The 23,073-nt window shown below is 37.4% G+C and overlaps 1 protein-coding gene across 1 annotated transcript in view; it reads right to left on the reverse strand.

Moving 5' to 3' along the window:
• DCN (decorin) overlaps positions 1-21,749 on the reverse strand; it is a 40,175-nt gene extending 18,426 nt beyond the window's left edge. Inside the window, exons 1-3 of the mRNA XM_005508320.3 lie at positions 21,370-21,749; positions 17,032-17,264; positions 717-829 (exon numbers count right to left, since the gene is read on the reverse strand). Of these exons, the coding sequence (XP_005508377.1) occupies positions 717-829; positions 17,032-17,236 (318 nt within the window). The 5' untranslated portion in view covers positions 17,237-17,264; positions 21,370-21,749. The remainder of the gene's footprint in view (positions 1-716; positions 830-17,031; positions 17,265-21,369) is intronic.
• Between the last annotated feature and the right edge of the window lie 1,324 nt (positions 21,750-23,073).

A 23,073-nucleotide genomic window follows, 5' to 3' on the forward strand; every position in this document is an offset into this window, starting at 1 on the left:
AGGAGGAGGACCACAGACAGAGAAACAAAATTTTGGAGACAGAGGAAGGTAGTTGTCTGATGGAAAGTTGGAAAAGAAGAGATTAACTGGAAAAGAAGGGAAGTCACAGAAACCAGGGAAGGAAAATATTTCGGTAAAAAGGAAAATAGATGGTGGTGTAGAAAGAAACTGGCAGGTAAAGGAGGGTGATCATGGAGTTTTGCTACGAGAAGGTTATTGCAAAAACACAATTTCATTGTAGTGTAGGGGGAAGGATTATTTGAAATGATACTTGAACTAAAATTATTACAGCAAAACTGCTGACAACCATGGCATATAAAAATCTCCATGAGCTCAGAGGTGGGAGGGGAAGGAATACAGCAATAAGTGAGTGAGGTGACAGGTTTGAGATAGATCTGCTTCTTAAATAGAAAGTCACTATGCTAAAGGGACTGAAAACATAAATAAACAGGTGAGAGAAGTTATGACTGAGATCAGGAGACTGAATGACAGGAGACAGGTATGAAGAGCTGAAAAGAGACAAGAAACTTCTGCAGTATGAGAAGAGAGAGGAGAGGAATGGGAAAGGAAATAAATAGGCTGGGCTGATGGAGGAAGATCACTGATTATTTAATCAGTTTTCCTTAAAAACCTGAGTACCAGGCCAAAACCATGTTTTCTCTCAATTTTTTTTTTTTTTTTTTTTATGGCAATCACTAGTTCATTTATACACTTACATGAAGATTCTTCAAGTTCTTGAAATCTCCATCTTTAATTTCAGTGATTTTGTTGTTCTGTAAGTCCAGCAAAGTTGTGTCAGGAGGAAGGTCTCTTGGCACCTTTTCCAGACCTAGGGAGAGTGAAAAGAATAAACCATTGACTTGGAAAGAAACTTTAAATGAGGGTCACTACTTCTCTTAGCAGCATTTACCTTTCAGTAAACACCATTTCTAAAATTAATTTCCTGAAGAAGCTTATGAAGACTTATCTTATTTCTGTCTCCAGCCATTCAAAGGGAGTTTTACTTTGCTATGTTAAATCAAAATTTATTTATTCCTATTTTCATTCTACCCTTTTCTGAGAATATGTCTGAGCTATAGCTTGAAGCAAAAGATTGATCTTGGGAAAATTACTTCTAACACGTTTAATTCCACTGAATTGTGAGCATAAAAATTGCTTTCAGAAAGAGGTATGGTATTTATGCATTTCACTTTGTGTTAGCTTTTGTGGACAGAGAACATTTCCTGCTATTTAAAAGGTAGTCGGCTTTTTTGAAAGAAGTACGATGCTTAATTCTAATAATTCCCAGAAAAAAATACTTTGTTTGACAGTAGCTGATTAACCTATGGTAAAGTCCACCTTAAAAAAAAAAAAAACTAATCCACCTCCCCTCTTTCCTTTCATCTGAAATGATGTCCAGGCTTTCTGGAGAACAAATCTCTTGGTTTCACTTCAACTGCCAAAAAAACATCAGACAGTTTAAATTAAAGACTCTCTTTGGGACTATTTTCTGAATGGCTGATATGTAAGTCCGATGAAGTCATGGAAATGAAATTATTTAGTGTTAAATAACACTTGCCTTACCCAGCTTTCCTTTCATGCTGTGACTTGGAATAGAGCAAATCTTTTATAGTCATTCTGATTTACCACAAAATTAAAATGTTCTTTCCTAACTACTTGTCTTTGTTGTCTTTTCTTTTTTTTTTTTTAACAGAATGTGACATCCTAAATGAATGGTTGGTAGGAAAAACATATACTAAAGTCTCTATATTGGCATTTAACAGAAGTGGACCTCTCTAGATAAAGTGTCTTTTTACCAGTAAAGTTTTTAACATTTTTTTTCTGAAGCTATGCTTGAACTTTCCTGGGAAAGACCTCTCTGCAATTATCACCAGTGTCTTCCCAGTATGATGATGGACTAGATGATGTTCTCAAATTAAAGATATATACCTAATATACCTATGTGTATTTTTTTTTTAAACCTATATCTTTTAATCTCAAGGATGACATTGCAAACACAGTGCAAAATGCTTGCCCAGAAATAAGATATGCCTTGCCCACAAAGGTTGTGGAGTCTCTGTCCTTGGAGATACTCAAAAGTTGACTGGACACAACCCTAAGCAACCTGATCTCACTGATCTTTCTTTAGCAGGGAGGTGAACTAGACAGTCTCAAAAGGTGACTTCCAAACTCAATAATTCTATGATTCTGTGATGTTTCATGTTCATCACAAATGTAAGTGTTTTCACAAATGGAATGTAGGTTTCTTTGTCAAAACCCAATGCTAAGCAAAAACCCATCTCTTTCCATCCTTTTCAGAATATATATATATATATATATATATATATATATATATATGCAAGTAGGGTGACATAGGGTTGACTCTTATTTGAAAGGATTATGGCAAACCATGAAAAGAAGTATATGTTTAGTACTATATTTAACGCTTTTAACCTACATAAAGAGCATTATTCTATAGTTATTACTTTAAAACTTTACCATAAACTCTAGAGAGGCCACAGTGATATGTACAGGAGCTTTTTACTACAATTAGTGAGGCACCAAGAATTCATTATAGATTTGGCCATATTCCTAGAAATATCTGCATGAAGATGAGGCCTCCAATTCTTCTTTAGGTGCCTGTTCTGAATCTTCTGAAGTGTTGAGCATCTCACAGATACCACTGGTATCTGTCACCACTGTTCAGTGCTTACTAATTCTGGAAAGAAGAATTGTTGGTTCTTTAGTTATCTATATATGGGTGCAGGAGACCTAAACTTTTGAAAAGTGTTTGGTCCTTTTAATCTTACTTTTAAATTGAAAATATTAGTCTGTATGGAGCATAGTCTCATGTCCCAAGATTATAAAAGTTTGGTTCCTGAATTTAAAAAAAGCCCATCCTTGCCACTCTTTTAAATTTATTTTCCCATTCGTAAGTTCTCTAACATTAACTAAAAAAAATTGAAATATTTGGATCTGATATTTTTTAAAACGAAGTATAATAAAGATTAACCTGGCTGAGTTTAAATCACATCAGCACCCAAAATTTTTTAAAAGCGTAACCTGGGATGAAATGATAAAAGCTTCTACAGTACAGAAAGTGAAAAAAGGCAAAGCTCACATCTCATCCTGTTTACCTTACTGATATATGGTACATGAATATGATAGAAATTAAGATTCTTCATATTACTAAAATAACTTTTCCTCATTCAGTCTTGGACTTCATTTTTACTGAAGGTAGCTGCAAAACCCTCATTACTTTAAGAAATGTAGGACTAGGGTTCCAAATATATAAAAATGTGATACCATATAATTTGTATGTTGGTTGTCTTTGGACAGTTTCTGCCCTTAGTGGACAGGAATGATGTCAGCAGCTAAAAATTCTTTCCCAAAAGCACTTCTTTTCAAGATCTGAATTTTGTTATAAGAAGTTATTACAGTCTAGCAGCTTTTATAGCATTTTTCACATACAAACACACAAAAAAAAGGCTTAATTATTTGTATTTAAAGTAATGTTACTCTGTTCTGGTTGTTACTATATTTATATTAGTAGACTGTAAATAAGTGCTTATTGCAGAAACTAGGGCACATGAGAGCTATACAGCTGTCCTTTATGTGATGCCCTTAGATCATACTTTGTAAGAACACTTGGACTGCCACAGAAGGGATTATTTGCCAGCGACTAAACTTTAAATTAAATTTCCAAATGTACTTTTCAAGCTACACATATCAACTTCTAAAAGCTCAAGTGCTATCCCTGAATAAGATAGAACTGACAATTTATCAGAGCAATTATGTTAAAATTTAAAGGTTCTATATTTTAACAATAAGACAAATTTATAATCAGATATCGATTTGTGATAAGTGATTTATAAAACCTTCCTGTGTTGTACTAGAAACTGGAAGGATGTACAATACAATAATTAGCTTTGCATGCAAAGAATATAATTGCCATCCCTTAAAGTTTTAAACTTGTTTTCTTTCCTATCCCACGTATTTTCTGTTATGCACTTCCTGAAGCTTATTAAAAAAAACATAAACAAAAACAAACAAAAACCACAAACAAACAAAAAAACCCAAACAAACACAACACACAACTTTCAGAAAGCAACTGTAGAAATTACATATTTTTTTTTCTTGTCTCATCTGAGTTTTGAAGAGCAAAGAATAGAGGAGTACAGGATGCACCCCTGATGCTGGAGAGACATTGCATTATCATTAAGCAGTTTAGTACATCCTCCAGCTGAAAGCTACATCAACTGCATCAACTAGAGCTTTCCAGTGGAGGAAGATTTTATGAATGGGTGGATATGGATATTGCCTTGTAAAATCAGCAGCTAAATAATTCAAGACTAAACTGAACTTGAGGTGTGGACTGAATCCAAGTGTTTCACCACTTGTCACATCTACATTGGCTTCAAGAGCTGTGCTTCAGCTTGCAGGTCCAGGTCTCTATATAGGTAGATGTATTCCCAGATAGACACATGTAGGAGGAGCATTGGTGTAGTGCAAACTAGTCCCTGTGCTGGAGATTCCCTGCCTGCAGAGCAAACTTGTAAACCTTTGTGGTCAGGACAGGTCAATAGACAGCCAGTTCAGTTGAACGGAGGAGCCTGAACTAACATGACAGCATGACAGAATTTGAACCGAATCAAGAAAGTTGTAATCTCATTAGAAGCTGAAATGACTTGTGATAGAATTACCATTTCCCAGGAGGATTTTTTAATTTCTCTGTCTGGGAGACCAAGAAGTTTAGAGGGGAACTGTGGGCTGCCCTTACCACTCATTTCTGAGAAATTCAAGTGATGCCCACATAGTTCTGAAGCCGTGTTGTACAGTATGACTGCATGTCCATCTAAAGATGCCTTTTGGTGAAGTTCATACAACACCAACTGAAAGGGAAACTGATGTTGGAAAATGTTAACTGAGTCACCTCTCAATCATTTTAAGAACAGTTTACACAAGTTTTCCAGCTCTTGGCTGCAATGGTTTTTATACCTTAAAGCTTACCTCTTAAAAAGCCATATGAAAATCTCTCAAAACAGTCTTTTTATGTGAATAGTCAGTGCTACAGAGTTCGGTATTCAGTCTCCTGCAAATATTTCAGGCCTCTCATTGCTAAAATTAACTTATAACTGATTAAAGATTTAGATTCTTCTGCCTTTCCCATTGTGTGTTAAATTGAAAATACACATCTTTATTTTGGTCAAATAAAATTAAGGCAGTTGTTATTTAAGTTGGTAAATACATTTTTAAAAATTCTGCTTAAGTAGAAATAGTATATCTTCACCCTTCCAAAATCTTTGTTTACACTGAAATTAAGAGCCTAAATATTCTGGAAATAGAAGTGATTTATTAAACCAGTTCACATATCCTTAGTCATAAAAACCACTTCGATTTGCACTAAAATATTTCTTTGGGAGAAATCATGACTTTCTTATAGAAGCTAAATAGTCATCGGTTCCTGCTGCACAGGTCAGATCTGCATTATTCTTTGCAGATTTCTATAAGTAGAAATTTTCTTCTGTTCTACATTATCAGCCTGTAGCACTCAACTATTCCCACCAGTGTGCACGCATGTGTGTAAAAATGCATGCATATGAAAACACAAAAGGAACAAAAGATCTCATAGAACTACACAACAGGAAAAACAAAAGTGTGTAAGTAAGCTTGAAATATTTCCTTTTGTTAGTCAGGATCAGCTGAACTTTTATTATCCCTGGCAGAAGTTTTCTTAACTTTTTCCTGTACAAGTCACTACACCACAGATTTTTACAATAACAAACACAATCAAAATGTATTAAAATCCAGCAGAGCTGGATCATCAACAGTTTTCTTTCATGCAGACATCAAGGGCCTACTGTCACTTTTGGAAACTCTGAAAGGTTCGTCTTTGATCACCTAGGAGATGTTTGGTGGGGAGAGGTTAACAGGACCAGGAATCCCTCTTTAATGGCAGGATGGAGGAAGTGGTAACTTCGCAGAAATCATGCTTGTCTCTGTGGGATTCTATCTGTGTTTTTTCCTCATAATTTCTTAAGCAAATTACAGTGTCTGACTGTTTAGCTGTGATTGCCTCACCTCCTGGAGAGGACAGAAGGCTGATGGGTCTGGAGATTTTATGAGACCAGAAATTAGGCAGAGAAGAGCCAAGGCTGGTATAATTCAGCCCTTTTCCAGTCCCTGAGGGAGCAGCAATCAATGGCTAGCCATCTCCTCTACAGCACTGCACCAGCCCAACCAGCACGTGCTGCCATTTAGCCAGACAAACAGGTGTAGGAGATGTAGAAAGGATTTGGGAGGAGTATGAGGACTAAAGGACGTTAGGGTATTTGGTATACAAGACAGGCTTTATTACTTTTGCAGCTGAGGGAGTAACCTGCTCAGCTACTGGAGCTGTGATCAAGCTGCCGTGGGGTTGTTTAACCCACAAACGGAGAAGGGTGGCTTTTGAACCCTCCTCGCTATGAAGGGGTTTTAGTCTGCTGCTCCAGTTTCTCAGAAGTGAGAGCTACAAGTTAGTCTGCAACTTGGCATAGAGTCACGTTTCTGCTGAAGCCATACGACTATGCAGAAAAGGAATGTGAGATTTATGGGGCCAGCGAGGGAGACTAAGCAAATGGAAGTCTGAGTTTGTAGCCCAGAGATGAGGACACTTCCCTGAGAATCTCATCCTTGCAACACTGAGACCACATAATAAAAATAACAAATATGCAAACAGTGCCAATTATAAATAACGTTCACAATGGAACAGAGCTTGTGGTTTGATTTTTTTGCTTGTTTGTTTAGGGTATTTTGGCTTTTTTTTCTCCACCTATCCATTTTACAAGAAGCAGGGATGGGGCTTATTCCTCTGAATAAACCTTCCCTTCCCCAGCTGGAGGAAAGGGGCCAAAGGCAGAGAGAGACATCGGAACGCTGTAGCTCAGCTACACATGTTATTACATTGCAACACTCACGATTATTATCACAGGGGCCATAAAATGGGGCTCTTTTCAAGACTCCTCGAGTTTCCACAAACAGCTGCTGCCAGCTGAGGAATTTGGGCTGAACTACATGTAATTCCCAACTGTGATCATCAGCGGCTGCTCTCCCAGTGGAGGCAGCCTCTCCAGCAGCTGCTTGCTCTCCCCTGCTCCAGGTCCAGCTCCACCACATCCCACTGACAGGCAGCAACCCTCCCAGGGGTGAATGCCCTTAGTGATGCCCTGAGTGGACTCTGGAGCAAACGAGGTGAATGGTAAGCTTACGGGGTCAGAGTACTTAGTCATGGAAAATAACAGGACTCAAGGAGTGCTTTCTGGAAGGATGGCAAGTTGCTTGAGGCAGCCTTGACTGTTTTCACTCAGAAAAGTTCACTGATGCTTTCCCAGGCTATGTTCTACAGTGTTTACTGCAAAGTTGTTCTCTGTTGTGCAGGATTTGCAAATAGGAGTAATTTCATTATTTGCATCCTACATCCCTAAGATAATAAACAATTGTCTTTCATTACAGAGAAGTATCTACAGCCTCTTTCTTCCACTTGTGAAGTAAAAGTTTGTTCTTCACCTTCTCCTCACTTGCTAGGAAATCAGCAGTAATAATTAAAAAGAAAAAAGCGATAAAGCCTGAAAAATTAGAAAACTATTTATCTCAAGTTAGTTTTAGAAGATATACAAAAAAAAAAAAAAAAAGTGTCCATTGGAATATATAAGACTACTAAAATACATTTTTAAAGGTTATTCTCAGCCATTCTTCAGATTTGTTTTCTGCGCAACAGTCTGTAAGAGTCATGTTGCATTAAAATCCATTTTGGACTTATTTTTTATCACACATTATTATTTTTGTATAACTCTGACCCTTCTCATGGGAAAAAACAGGAAACTGAACTCCATCCCCTGCTGAGGTGGCATCTCATGAAGTCAGACATACTGACATGTTACTACACTGGGTTTTTTTCCAAATATTTACAACATTGCTTCCCACAACAGAGTGAAGAACACAGAAAAACAGAGACAAATTCACACATTAAGATCAAGTGCATAATTTCCATTATCATAGTGCTAAGATTAATGAAGGTCCTAGCAAAGGTTTACAAATTAGTGCATTGCTGTCACTGCTCTTTTCCATTTCCACCCACTCTGTGTTGTGAATGCACATTTCGAAGTATAACGGATGTTGCATGCTACAGATGTTATGAATTATTTTTCAATGCTAGTCACATTTTTGGTACAGATAGATTCAGCCTCCTGGCTCCAATAGCTAATACCTAAGGGTAATGATATATTCTTGAAACTAAAAATCAAGCAACTTCCTTTTCTGTGTTCTTTCTAACTGACTTTTAATTTCAAAGGTCTGGAAGGTATATGAGTTCTCAGTAAGCACAGAAATATTTTCAAAAAGCAGAAGAATATTCTGAAATAATCATGAGACTTCAGGGATTGAGACATTAAGTAAAAAAAATCAAACATGAGTTCTCTGAACTCCTAGAATTGCCATCTTTACATTTCCCACTGTCATGGTTACAGACATAAAACATCCCATCAGAGAACAGCAACTGTCCTGTGTGATTCATGCAATCTGCCAGCACCATGTGCATAATGGCTTTAGTCAAAGTGGATGCAATGCAGATGTACTAGTTATGAGTACTCATGCATTAAGGTGAACCATCTATTTCTTCTGAGTATTTACAGTAGTCAGAAGAGAGCATTTCAATGACTCATAAAAGTGAGCATTATTTAACAAATTACATTTTGAATTATTCTTTTGAGTAACATAATTTGATGTTTGCTCAATTTGTAGTTTTAAGGAGCAGGTAACAGACACCAATTTAAGGCTAGCTCCCTCAATCTGTACTTTGGGATTTACCAGAATTAGCACTACCATAACGGAACAGCAATAAAGAGTTATTTGGGGCAGGGGGTGGGGGGGAAGATATCTTCTCAGGTTTCAAGTAAACTTACCCCTTCCTGTTCTGACCACATGGTCATTGCACAGCCCTAGTTTTATTATGACCTGGGGGCAGAGATATGTTCCTGGTTATTTTGGGTACTTCCAAACATAACATGGCCATTTTTCATAAATGTTGTAGGGTTGTTTTCAACCTAATTCCACACATGAAAACAATGGAAGGAGACACTGTGACTCTGTCTGAACACAGTGAATAACATTTAAATAAATGTTGAGAGAGAATTTTCTGACTCAATCAGGGAGTCTGCAGACCTGCTAGTTCCCTCTTTCTACTAGATGATGTTGGATATATCCTTGTAACTCTTAGATATTTTTGGCATTTTACTCTTTTATTTTGTTAGTTATTTAGTGATAGACCTTCCCCAGCTCAGCTATCACTGTAAAAGTCATCTTCTACAGTCCAGAGGATGTAAACTCTCTGCCATGGAGCAAGGCAATAAATAAATGTTGTTTCCTAACCCTGAAAATAGTAAGATTTCCATTCAGTTACCATTTTAAGTTCCTCCTGTATCTGAAACTTTCTGTACATCTCATTTTCTAAATATTTCTGTTATTACTTCCCTTGAAAAAGCAAGAATTTCCTTTCCATGTTCGTACTGTCCCTTATTTTCTTCAAAGCGTTCCTATTGTGTCTATCCTGGTCTTCTTCCATTGACTTTCTCCTTTTTCATTTATATCCTAGAATCTGCTCATTATCTAGTATCTGCCTTTTTTGTTGTTGCTTTCTGGGCTGCTGCTGCTATACAAACTTTATTATCACCTTTTGCCTTTCCGTTTCCATTCTTACTTCCCCGTGGTAAAGAATCCCAGTTTGAAGGTGTGGAAATGAAAGCTGAAGATCTAATTGAACTTAAGGAAAGAAATTACATCAGAGCTGAATGATAACATAGTTTTATAGTTCTGTTTGACTAACTCATTTATGTCTTTGTTCCTACACCTCTTAGGTAGAGATATTCAGCAAAAAGTTTGGCTATTACACCACTACAAACACTCTTCTTCCATGCCACCCTAAAAAAACAAATTAATCGTGAGCCTGTTCAGTTTCTGAGGCCCACACTGGAGCAGTGGAAGGGAGAAATTGCACTCCAGAGTACAAACTGAGGTCATCCTAGACTTTCACACTTTAGATGGTCCTGGAGGTGCAGACAGAAATTGGTTCTGGGACAACCTATTGCACATTTATTTTATGTTGATGATGTATTATAGTACCAGACTGTAGCCTCATTTACACTTGCAAGTTTTAAATGCTTTAACATTTCTATAAATAACCTGTCATTTTGTTCTTTTGCCTTTAAATCCCTAAAGTTGCCACAAAATTAGGTTGCAGTAAAGGTTTCTTGTTTTCACTACTTTTTAAATATGAGTATTTATTGCAGTCCTTTTCTTATGGAAATCAAAACTGAAAGCATCTTCTCCTTAACAGATTTTTGTAGCAACTCAAAACTCTCCAAATAAATTCCAGGAAACAAACACAAATGTGGTATGGGATACTGTCCTGGGTGTCCTCTCACTTGAGAGCATGCACGCAGAGAGCACAAAAATTCTTTAAGTACTGCTTTTCACCTTTTTCATTCCCTGTTAACTGCCTAAGAAGTTTTCAGTAGAGTCGCCTATATAGCAAATGTAACCCTTCTAACAACAAAGCTGTTCAAATCCCATAATTGGTCCCATAAGTTGAAAACTACAACTCAGCCATCCCAAACTCCCAAAAAAAACCCTGCACAGGCACGGTCCTTGGTCTTAAGATCCCTTTGTGTTTATGTTCATAATTTCCATCTCTTTACTCGCAGAGAAGTCAATAAGCAAGTTCTATTTCATTTATTTATTTTACTTTCATAGGGGACATAGTAGGACAACAATGCTCTGCATGAATGACCCCTTAAATATTATACAGCCAAAGAGACCAAGTATTCCAGTATTTGTCAATATTGTTTGTCAAGGAAAGCATGTAAATCAGGAGAAAGAACTTAAAAAATTTCAATGTATTTTGAAGGAAAAGATAAAATTTTATCCAGAAAGATACTGTTTTTTTTTTCCTGTGACCTGACTATATTCTTTTGTACCACTTCCTTTTAATCAGGTCCAGGGCATGCATAAATTAAAATGCAGACCAGCAAGTCTACAGCTGACAAGGAGGGGACACTGTCAAATCTGTGTTAGAGAGACATGTTTTGAGAATTTGTTTAAAACTAAAATCTTTTCTAAATACCATGGTAACTGGACTCTGAAAGCACAGTTTCCTGAGTAGCTGAAGGCTAGTATTGGCTGTTCCTTGTTGTGGCTTCACATAGGACCCAAATTTCTAGATCTCCTCCCTGTTGGCAGAGGGTTCTCAGTGACCATTGGGAAGGAGCCTTCGGACTCTTCAGCTCTTTCTAAGGCTTGGCTGCGAACCTTTCACTGTTGAATAGCACAGACTTGATGTTGTGAAAACACGGATAGTTTTTAAATAGTTATACGTCTTACCAAATAATACACTCTATAAAAGTATTAAAAACATAATACACATACTACAGATGTTTATAATACTAGTAGGTGTCAGCAGTGATTTAGTATGTTCTAAGCACTGAAATCACTTTCCATGGCTTATAATAACTAACTCACATTTTACTAGCTACCTATTACCTATTTCTTTGTGCATTGGGAAATTTTAGAAATTAAACCTTGTTACAGTGCAACACAGAAAACAGTCATTTCTTGTATCAATTGGACTTGTCAGCCAAGATTTCCATTCCTGCCACTAGGCCTTCCTAAATGGCATTGCCTAGTTTTAAGAAAGTAAACAAATCTAAAAAAAATTTTAAAAAATAATAAAAATATGAAAACACGCAGAGTTGGTAACTGTCACCTTGGAGTAAGCAGCTAACAAATAAGGGATGTATTTACAGTAAATTAATTTTCACCTGGAATCATGTTTATCAACCGGAACATCAGCAATTCAGGTTGCAATGTAACAAGGCCTGTCTTTCACTGTTACACTGGCAAAAGCTAATGACGTTTTTTTAATATAAAGCAGTCTAAATCCAGGTCAATATATTTTTTTTCTTGACATCTTTTGAAGAGTATTTACTAATTATTGGGTTCTTGACTTAACTTTTCAGGCTGTGCTGAGTACAGGGCTTTAATTTATGCTTCCAAGACATCCCAAAAAATTGTATCTAAGAAGACTGTATACAAAAATTTTAATAATCCATGGCAAATTTATTACAAAATAATGGTGGTAACCCGAGTTTATTTTTTCCATGCTTTACTTCTATCACACATAACTTTATTAATTTGAAAGGAAATTGTATAGCCTCTAGTGATCATTGAGGCCCTGTATTGGCAGTTTAATTCTCCAAGAGTGATTTATCATTTCTAGCACTGACATCCAACTCAGACAGGATGAAATGCCCATTTGGGCAGCTACCTAGCTATCCCCATGGCTGTGAAAGGAGCACAGATGAATCATAGGTAGCTAACATCACCTGAGAACACTCCTATATTACAGATAATACCTGTAATCCTTCATATAGGTCCTCCAGTCTGATCTCCAACATATTAAAGTGTTACAATTGACGCAGTTAGCATGTGGAAAGCCCAATGATTTGTGTTTGACTGCCATAGTTATGTTTGGCTAAAAAATGTTGTCAGCAAAGGCTGTTGTTTTAAAGGCTCGGCAACTAGAATGCAAATTAGCAAAAGCTTTTAGGTAAAAATTATATTTGCTAATGTCTGGCCACTTATGGATCTATGCTTTCTCTTATTTCATCTTTATAAATCTGCAAGATTTTGAGTTAAACATTTAGCTTTAAAAATTATGGTTTTGAAAGGCTGGTAAACATTCAAATAATGGCAGGGATTCTAAAGCTAAGTACACAATACTAATTGGTCCTATCTGATTTCTTGAACTCATAAAATGACTGAAAATGATCACCAAAGAGGTATGTATTATTTTTCTCTAAAAAGATTTCATGTTGACAGCAGAAGTTCACACCAATTTATATCCCCAAGGAGATAATTTCCTTTATAATGAGAGATGAGGTTCCCAAATGGAGTCATGATCAGAAAATGGGTGTTCAAGTGTTTATGGAAAATTTTATACAAGGAGGTAAATAATCTTTTGTCAAAAAATAAATTAGCTGTTGTCACTTTACCATGGTTCAGCTGTTGAAGAGCCATCAGTTAATACAGTTCAGACACTGTATGTCTTCAGATAAACTGCCTCATGTTACCAGATCTCTGGAATAATGGTTTACATATCTGTGCGATTATCTCCCACTGGTCTCAAAGTGCTTTTCAAACACATACTACAACACCCATGCTAAGCTTTAATATACCCTTCTTTACTTTATGGCTGGAGAAACCCTGCATTTCTGAGCTGTAAGATAACTTCAGTTTAAGCTGTGATACTGCTTGAACTTTGATTACTGACATCCATCTCTTGCACACCTTTTGGAGACCACAAAACCTCCATGGAGGCAACAGGGCTGAAGGGACGCCCTACTTCCTGTGGAGCCTCCAAGGAAGGTGATCTCATTGCATCCTGCAGAACACAAGCACTTCTCACTTCGTAAGGGGCTGCCAGACTCCTCTGAAGGTGAAATAAAGCTCTGACAAATGCACGTATAGAGCTTTCTGCATCAGCTGTAGGGCCAAATAATCACACATGCATCTTCCTGCCTTCCAGGGTGTTCTGGGAGGAACCTGTTCTTGAGACTCCCTTTGGGAGGATGAGACTTTAAATGGAATGGTTACTCCTTGCTAGGGCTTTTAACGAGGCATGTTTGCCTGCCAACTGACTGCACATCTTCCCTGTATTTATTATTTTAAAACAGGAAGAGCTGCCTCTGACCAGTTGTATCAGCTACTCACCTGTAGCGTGTGCTAACTAGGAAGTTGTTGGAGATTTCTATGGAAAGCCTGGCTATAGCATAGTAATGTCTTATACTGAGACATGATTAAAAAGTGCACCTGTGGCTCCCTTTTAGCAACAGGAGGCATACTGAGAAAAAGCAGCACTTTAAAAGATACTGAAGTGGCCTTCCTTGATGAGATCCTTGAGCCTGTTGCACAAAGGTGATACATCTCATATAAACTGAGCCCGTGGGGTTCTGCTCTTGATCTGTCAGTAATCACAGCTCAGAGAGAATTCTTCTTCAGGGTGTGAGAAGACAAGAGCTCTCCTTCCTGCTAACTCAGCCTTTGGCTTGGAGGCAAAATAAATTAATTCAGAGGTATGTGCTTAGGAAGATGTGACTGAAGCTTAAAACTGCAGGAATGCAAAAATATAGCTGACAAGAGTGTAATTGGACCACTGGGCATTTTTTTCACTGTTTTTCTTGTTTTTGCCTGCAGTTTTTTTGTCAATTAGTGCCCATGGGACTAGATGACTAAATTTGATAATTCTGGGGGAGAGAGGCAGCTAATTTGGTCGGGTCAGAAACACCCAGAGCTGAAGGGAGGGGCAGGCCAGGAGCGGTGGTTTGCAGGGAGCTGCAATTGTCATTGCTGATTTCATAGCTCCCACTTGCACATTGCCTTCCTGATCACTGCAGCCCAAGCACCCTTCATAGAATCATAGAATCAATTTGATTGGAAAAGTCCTATAAGATCATTGAGTCCAACTGTCAACCTAACACTGGCACTAAACCATGTCCCTAAGAATCTCATCTATGGGTCTTTTAAACACCTCCAGGAATGGTGACTCCATCACTTTTCTGGGCAACCTGTTCCAATACCTGACAATGCTTTCCATGAAGCTTTTCCTGATATCTAATCTAAACCCTCCCTGGCACAACTTGAGGCCATTTCCTCTCACTCTACTGCTTGTTACCTGTGAGAAGAGAACCAACACCCTCCATGCTAGAACCTCCTTTCAGGTAGTTGTAGAGACCGATCAGGTCTCCCCTCAGCCTCCTTTTCTCCAGGCTAAACAGCCCCAGTTCCCTCCAGGAGCATACTAGGTTGTCCTGGCAGAACCTCCCCAGTTTGCAACAAAATTTTGAGCTGTTGGGGCCAGCTCCTGGCTTTCCTCAAGTCTGCAGGTAAATCTGACCTTGTCTGAGTTTCACACAGAAATGGATTCAAGGCCACAGGAGAGTGGAGGGCAGACTTGCCTGTGAGCTGGCAGCACACAGCTGTCCTGTCCCTGCTCACAGAGACAGCCATTGGACTTCTGCCCTGGTGAGCCACTTGGGCCACGACCCATCAGGGGCTGTCCAGCCCACATGTGACAAGGATGGATGAGACTTAAGGCTGGGAAACTCTAAATGATTATTACTTCCCTGAGCTCTGCCAGGGAAATATTATTTATTTTTCAGGGCTGCATATTTTAAGCCCAGGGAGATGTCTCTTCTTTCGTGCCCAGAGGCTGGATGTTATCAGGCCAGCTGCTTCAAAAGCAGAGTCTCTTTGTTGCAGTATCTGCAGCATGTGGGTCTAAACCAAGCTCAAAGTATACCTCTTATCACCCCTCTTGAAATTATCTGGGAAACACAGACCTGGGGCCTTAATTACTGTGTTTCTGTGTCTCCTTGTCAGTATCAGACTCTGTTAACCCAGAATCATCTGTAGACAGTAGACTGTCATGCAACCCTTTGGAAACCATATGTGTGTGAAAAAGAACTGAACAAACATGGGGGCAAATACAGCAACAAAGGGTTCCTGTGTGAATATCTCTACTTTTTGAACAAGTGAAAGCTCCTTACATTCTTCAGAGTTGAAGCAGACTGGGGATGAGTTCCCAAAATAACTTAAATTCCATCAGCATTAGCCAGTGTAACAGTAAAACCTACAACCTTCATAGCATGTGGGGCAACTTCCTCCCCACTCCCCACCCCACGTTTGCTACTTTCTGGTACCTAAATGGTAAAAAAAAAAACAACTAATAATCTTTCAACAGGACAGTACTGTGAAAGCTTTATGAATGCATGGCTAGGTTAGTCCATGCTCATTTGTGCAACTTGGCTCTCATTGTTCACCGGGTCTTTGCCAAACCTATCTGTTGCATAATTATGTGGCTCACTTTAATAAATTCACAGAAGTTTCTAGGGATGTAACTAATGATTCCCTCTCCTTTCTGTAATTATACGACACCCATCACGATGAAACTTGGGTCCCAATTGGTGGATATGTGCTATGATTTACAGCAATTATCAAAGCCAATGCTATAACATAGGAAAATAGAAACACTCAGCTATATATTTAAACAGCTAAGAGAAGATTTAAAAACCAATTAACTCTGTAAAATCATAAGAGAATTTATTTGTCTGTGCAACAAACAAATGGCCTAATTTCCTCGTGAGCAAACCCAACTTTAGTTTTCTGCACTGCACACTGACTTAGACTGAATAATACTGGCTTAAAACAAGACCAGTCTCACTGAAGTCTACTTCATTACTTGAGATCTCTGCATGGGAAAGTCAAATACAGTGATGCCAGGCATGTCTTCGCATCCCGCTGGTCTGACTGCGCAGACAAGCCCTTGTACGTGAAAGAGCAAGGGAAGTTTGTGAGAAAGGTTCTCATGGTTTTAGCTTGAATAATGTCTAAGAAAGATATTTAATAAGGAGCTCCAAAATGTGTTCATTGTTTTGGAGTCTTTCCAAGCTCTTTCTTCCAAAGAGCTGTTTCCAGCACATATGATTCAGGGCTGGTTATTCCATGCTCATATATTCCAATGGAAATGGGATGATTTCTATGTTGAGGTACTAGACAGTATTATTAAGGAGCTTAGACCATGCAATTTAGAACCTTTTAAAATGTTTCCATCCCCACATCTGACCTCAGTGAATGTATTTAATATGCATTTGAAGGCATAGCCTTGAAAAGTTATTTTCTCTGCTACAGAAGTCTGAGGTATTTCAAAGAACAAATGAAATGTACATACACAAAAATGTACATTAAAAAGTCAAAATTTCTTTGTGGTCATAACAAACATCCATCTTGTCAGGGCTTTATGGCCTACTTCATACAGTACATTCTAGTTAACAGTAATTGTCGGATATCTCTTTGACAAAACGCCAGTTACGGAGTGGCAGTGTGTAGCAGCCTCACCATCTCAGCTACAAACCCCTGGCTAGAATGTAAGTACATACCCTGCAAAGATACTCTTGGGCTTACCTAGGTCAGAGCACTGTACCACGCGAAGATGGCACTGGCAGCGAAAGGGGCACACTGGTCCAAATCCAGATATGACAGGGTCATCTGTTGGAGGCATATCGGCTGACCCTTCATCCTCCAGCATAAAGTCAAAGAGGCCCTGCTGGTGGAACGGCTTGGCCAAGCATGCTGGCAGCAGTAGGACGAAGAGAAGAGCCAGCCTCATGGCTTAGTTCATAGACTCCTGGCACAACCTAGGAATCAAAGTAGGAGATTTACAAAAAAAGTAGCAGTTTCCCATAGCTGCACAGTTCCTGCTGAAGGAGGTCCAGTGTATCCACCAATTGCATAACTGTTCCTCTCAATAAATGAAAACTGAATAGTGAAAATAGGACAGTTATGTGATAGGACTCCAATAACTGCTTGTCAATAGGCTTTTTTTTTTCTTTTACAGAGCAGTTTAAAGGCAACTGTAAACACATCTGTTTGCATATTTAGAGTAATATTTATTAGGAACAGGCAGCACTGTCAAATTTGTTATGCAAAACAGTCAACACAATAAGCCACATTTTCCATGTGTCTGTTTTCTGCTAGTGTAACAGTCTATTTGATTTCATTAGTATTTGTTTCATAGCAAAGAGTTTGTCCCCTGGGGATGAACCTGAGGTTCCCAAACTCACTGTGATGCAGTATTTCATGTCTTGAGAACTATTTTTTTTTAAGTGCAAGCTTCCTGTATGTTTTAAATTATAGCCTAGTAAAACTGACTGAGAAAGGGTAGGATCTAGTGATGGGGTGGAGAGAAAGAGGAAGATCTTTAGTTGTTTAAATGAGCTATACTTCTTTCCCAGTTTAAACAGCACAATAAAATGCAATACAATGTTGTGTTATATTGGACATTCTTGGCTTTCCTTACAAATTTTTGGCTTGAGGATTTTATGATATAAACAACGGACCCTGAAAATCCTCTGCTTTGCACTGCATAAGTATTTGAATTGATGCTTATAGTATTGTCAGCGCACTTTCTAATGGAACTTCAGGACCTCATTCTGCAGACTTTCATGCTTAGGAACAACTTCACAGAAGTATATATTGCCATAGAGGTTAACAAGGAAAACTGCTTAAATATGTGTTCTCAGGACCTAGGCCTAAATGCATTTAACCACACTGTACATTGTACTACTTGTGTTGTGCACTAAGGATAAACTACAAAACAGCTGTTTTCAGGTTTTGTATCAAGGCTGTATAGATCAGCTAACATTCTAAAAATTATTTTATTTTACTATTTATTTTGTATAAAGAAACTTCTATTTTACAAACCTTCATGGGTCTAAAAACAACTAATGAAAAAAAAATGAAGAAAACTGCCTTCAAGTATCCAAATGACAGAAAGGCAAACTTTTAATTTATTTAGGAGCCTTTTCTTAAAATGTCCTAAATACAGATGTTGCTCTTTGTAAAGAAAGTGAAAATGTCCACTTGCTTCTTCAGGTCAATAACTTCTGAAATGCCTTGTCTGGGCACTAGCTGGGATTCATTTTTATTCTAGCAGAAGTTATCTAAGAGTTAGGGGTGGGGTATAGCATTTCTCAGCTTCATATTGACTAATGGAAACATTAAAAAAAATGGGGGAGAGACAGAGTAGGAGGACTGTCTCACTCTTTACGTTGACATATGGAGCCTACCAGGTAGATGACCAACTTGGACATCTGATGTTACGTGAGAGTGGTATGCTGGGGCCTCTCTTTCTAGAATACTATATCCAGGTGCTCTAACAGGTGTGGTTAGTATTAAAAAAAAAAAAAAAAAAAAAAAAAAAAAGCTAAATAAATAAAAAACACAGGTTTGGAATTAGATACAATCTATATTGTGTCTGGGTTCAATTTCCTTTATGAATTTTTACCTACAGTTGCCAATAATGTAATCCTGCAGAAACCTTCAGGGCTCAGTCTTGAGACAATGATAAGGTTACCTTGTGAGATACGCTAGTGTTTTAAAATCATAGCTTACATTTCTGTAATCTACCTAACAGGAAGATGGGTATCTAACATCTTCAGATGTTCCAAACACTTCGAAGTGACTTAATGTGCAGTAAAACATCATTTCTGTTTCTTCTTTAATAGGCATAATTGGTTTATTAGTTGCATATGAAAGTATTTTCTGTTCCCGGAGCAGACATATTACCTACTGCACGAACTGAGGGGTTTTGCAGACCGTACTGTCAACTGGAGGACCAGAGCATTTTAGCATTTCCTGTTAGCCCAAGTTGGTGCCATGCAAACTTGTGCCATGTCACAGGGCCAGGCTGTGTGCCCATGTGGGACATCCCCCTGTCCTCCTGCCTGCCCTGGCCACCCACCAACATTGGGGCTGTGCCCCTTCCCCAGGAACACCCCCTTGATGCTTGCAGAGTGCATAGGGACAAGTAAAGATGTCACAACAAAGCAGTGTTAATGCATGGTGATGAGTTCATACCATGATTTCATCTAAAACAAGATTTTTAAAATAAACATTGTTATGTATGAATTATTGTAAAATAAAATAAAATAATAAAAAAAACAACAACCAAACAACAATTTATTAATAAGCTGAAGCAGGAAGATAAATTTGCTAAATCATCACCATTCATCCTAATAAACTGCCCTGAGAAAATGATCAATAAAACATTACCCCAGTACAAATTATTTTTCAGAATGTACATTAACATCAATAAACATTGGGAATACTGCACACCAACCCTGGCATGAAACTGGCAGTTAGTACCTTTTAAAGAGCTTCCCCAGCTCTTTTTTACATATTTGTATATTTTTAAAATATTTTAAAATATTTAAAACTGCTTAGATCCCTCCCAGGGTCACTGGTGAAGCACCATTCATTTCAAGAATCAGGATCTTATCCTGGAGTTAAATTACTACCCCTCTAAAAGCCAAAAACAATGCAAAGGCACTTTGGAAGTGTCTTCACACTTCTCATTCACATTAATATTGATGATTTCACTTATCTTAGTTAAACCTTGTAGCAGGCCTTTTCCTTTGGTCCCTGTTCTGTCAAAATTATACTAAAGTCAGTAAGAGCTGTGTATAAATGAAAACTGTAGGACAACAAAGGATATCAAAGATCAGAGAAAACAGCAGATACAAGCTACATATTAGTCAGGAATTAGGAATAGATATTTGTCTGTATATTTTTCTCCGTACATGTATTCATACTGCGGACACATATCTGTTGCTATTGTTTGCATGTGTAAATGAACATAAGCAGTTAGAGAAAAAAACACATACAAAACTGTACTATTTAGAAATATTTACATTTCACTTACAAAAAAAAATAGAGGGGAGGAAAAAAAATCTGAGCTCTTAAAGGTCTGTGACACAATATTTATGTCTGCAGGACATAACTGTTTAAATTTGCTTTAATTATGTGTTTACAATGAGGAAGACTTTTCCACAAACAGAGGAAACTATACCATAGACTTGGCCACATTTCAGTTTAAAATACCACTGGAAAAATGCCTCATCAGTTCACGTCACCACTGTATTGGTGGTCTTCTTGTCAGTTTACCTTAATATTAAGTTTTAAATATTAGTTCACCTACTGTCAGATATCTCTCAAAATACCACAAAAGACAAGTTAAACAATATGTGCAGTTAAAAAAAAATATGCCCTACATTATATGTTTTACCCATTTTGTGTAATAAAGTCTAGATGTGCGAAAATAGGAGTTGAAAGTTTTAAAGAGATTAAAACTGTATTAACAGGAGTAACAACTCCAGGAATTTTCTATTATTTCATTCACAGAAACCTTCTTTACGTGCAAGTCCCTTGTTTGTACACTGTAACATAACACTTTCTAACATTACAAAGGCATACACTGAGCCTGTTTGACTAACTACTATGTATTCTTTTCTCTGAAACTGAAACTATATTCACTAATGTTTGGAATATATATGAAGAAACGCAAATGAAAGAGAAATCACAGAGTGCAGTTTAAAACAGAAATGTAAGAACCCACACATTTTTTACACTCACTATATCAACAATTCTAAACACTGGATTGCAAACAGAGAATATACTGCTGCAAAAGTTTACAGCAAGGAAAAAGAAAGGGCTATAGCAGTGCTTATACAAATCAAAACAAGAGACAGAACAGTCAAATAAACAGTAGGAAATCTGCACAGTCCTTGAGAATGCATACTCGTGTTCCCAAGAAACAAAAGTGCTGGATACAAAACTTAACATTGCTAAACATTTAGAAGGATTTTTTCCTTGCTTCTCTTAAAATTCAGCTAGTTCTTGCCGTAGACTTGCCTGAAGTTTTATTAATGCAGCATAGTTCAGGAGAATTACTGAAAACCGTACCTTTTAATCCAGGGATTTGCAACAGGAGCTCTCAAAGCTGAGATGTAATTAAACTAAATATTCAACCCAGGCAAAAGGCTTTGCAGGTGTGGAAAGGAGGAGGGGGTAAGTTCAGCTCAGTGACTGTCACTTGGTGGAAAACCCTCCTGCTTCTATTCCATAGCACAGTTAAAAAATAAGGTTTCTCTCAATGAACACAATCCAGGCTGACACCCACATTAGATCATATGGTAATGATATGTCTCCTGTATTGTAGCCAGAAACTTTATCAGGTCTTTTGCTTTCTTTTCCTCCTTTTCTCTTTTTCATTTACTTTATTTCTTTTTCATCTGTTTAGAATTCCAAACTACTTGCACACTATTAGACAGATGCTTAGCTGTAATTCAACTTAACTTTTTTTTATGTCCCTGTAACATATATTTAGGAAAGTTTTCTTGGTTTTAACTATGTTTTTTTTTCTCTGACTCATTACTGAGAAAATTTTTTGGCTGTTCCTCTTGTTTATAGTATTTATAATTCAAGGGAATGATATAAAGTTAATCTTGGAGTTAGTAAAAGTGGAGATTAATATCAGAAAAAGGGGGTAGCTTTAGGTAAAACTGTTTAAACAGATATCAACCTGCCTTTGCTCTTGCTATAATCATTGTCAAACCAAGTAGTATATAGCGTAACATACTATTATCCTGTCTAATAATAGTTTTTATGTATTTCTTGAAACTACAGCATGTTTTTCATATATATGAAAATCATGTTTTCATTAGTAGAATGATTCTAATATTTGTGGTTAGAACTGCTTTATATAAACTTCCCTTTTCTTTTTTTTTTCTTTCTTTTTTTTTTTTTTTTACTGCTTTCTCACCAGGACAGCAAAGCAGAGGGGAAATTAGCTTTAACTGGGGTTTTGGGGTGGGGTTTTTGTGGGGGGGCAGGGGTTGAGTGGTTTGGTTTTTTTTGGTTTTGTTTTTAGTTGGTTGATTTTAGTTGTTTGGGATTTTTTTGGTGGGTTTTTTTGTTTGTTTGGAGCTTTTTGAAAAGATAAAATGAAAAATGTATCTGGCTCATTGTTCAGATTTATATTTTATTTTAGTAATGTCTGGGTTGATGCAAATACCAGTGGAAGCTGAACTGCAGTTTCTCTATTCCTGCACAATTTTACAAGTCTAGCAAACTGAAAGGAGAGCAAATACAATAATTACTATTTATTTAGTAATCCAAACACATTGTGAACATGTGTAGTTTCCCTGTGTTGTTAGCTGTCCTATCTAAAGACTGGAGGCTTGTGCCTCTATGTTTTGACTTGTATCCTTTTATTTCTGCCCCTAGGCTAAGACCAGGTGCAAATCTGAAGTTAAAGCCTATAAAATGTGAAATGATGTTTAAAAGAAGCCTGAATTTTTAGAAATACAATAAACTCTTGACATTTTAGCTATTCTCTTCATTTAATTTCAAGAAGAACCATTAAAACTGCTCTTATAATTGTTCTCCTTTGGTGGAAGAAAACATGGTAGAATAATTGACCACTAGTTTTGGTCAGTGTAGCACAAAGGTGTAATCAGACATCTTACATTACAGCTTCTTTATATAGTTCACTCTAAAAGTTAAGGAAAATGTATTCACCCCTAGTCCATGAACTAACTTCTTTCCTCTTCCTCTCCACTGGATTCAAAACTGCTAATGGTTTTTATTGTGACATTTTTCTACATA

This window comes from Columba livia, chromosome 1 (genome assembly GCF_036013475.1).
Source record: "Columba livia isolate bColLiv1 breed racing homer chromosome 1, bColLiv1.pat.W.v2, whole genome shotgun sequence".
Lineage (NCBI taxonomy): Eukaryota > Metazoa > Chordata > Aves > Columbiformes > Columbidae > Columba > Columba livia.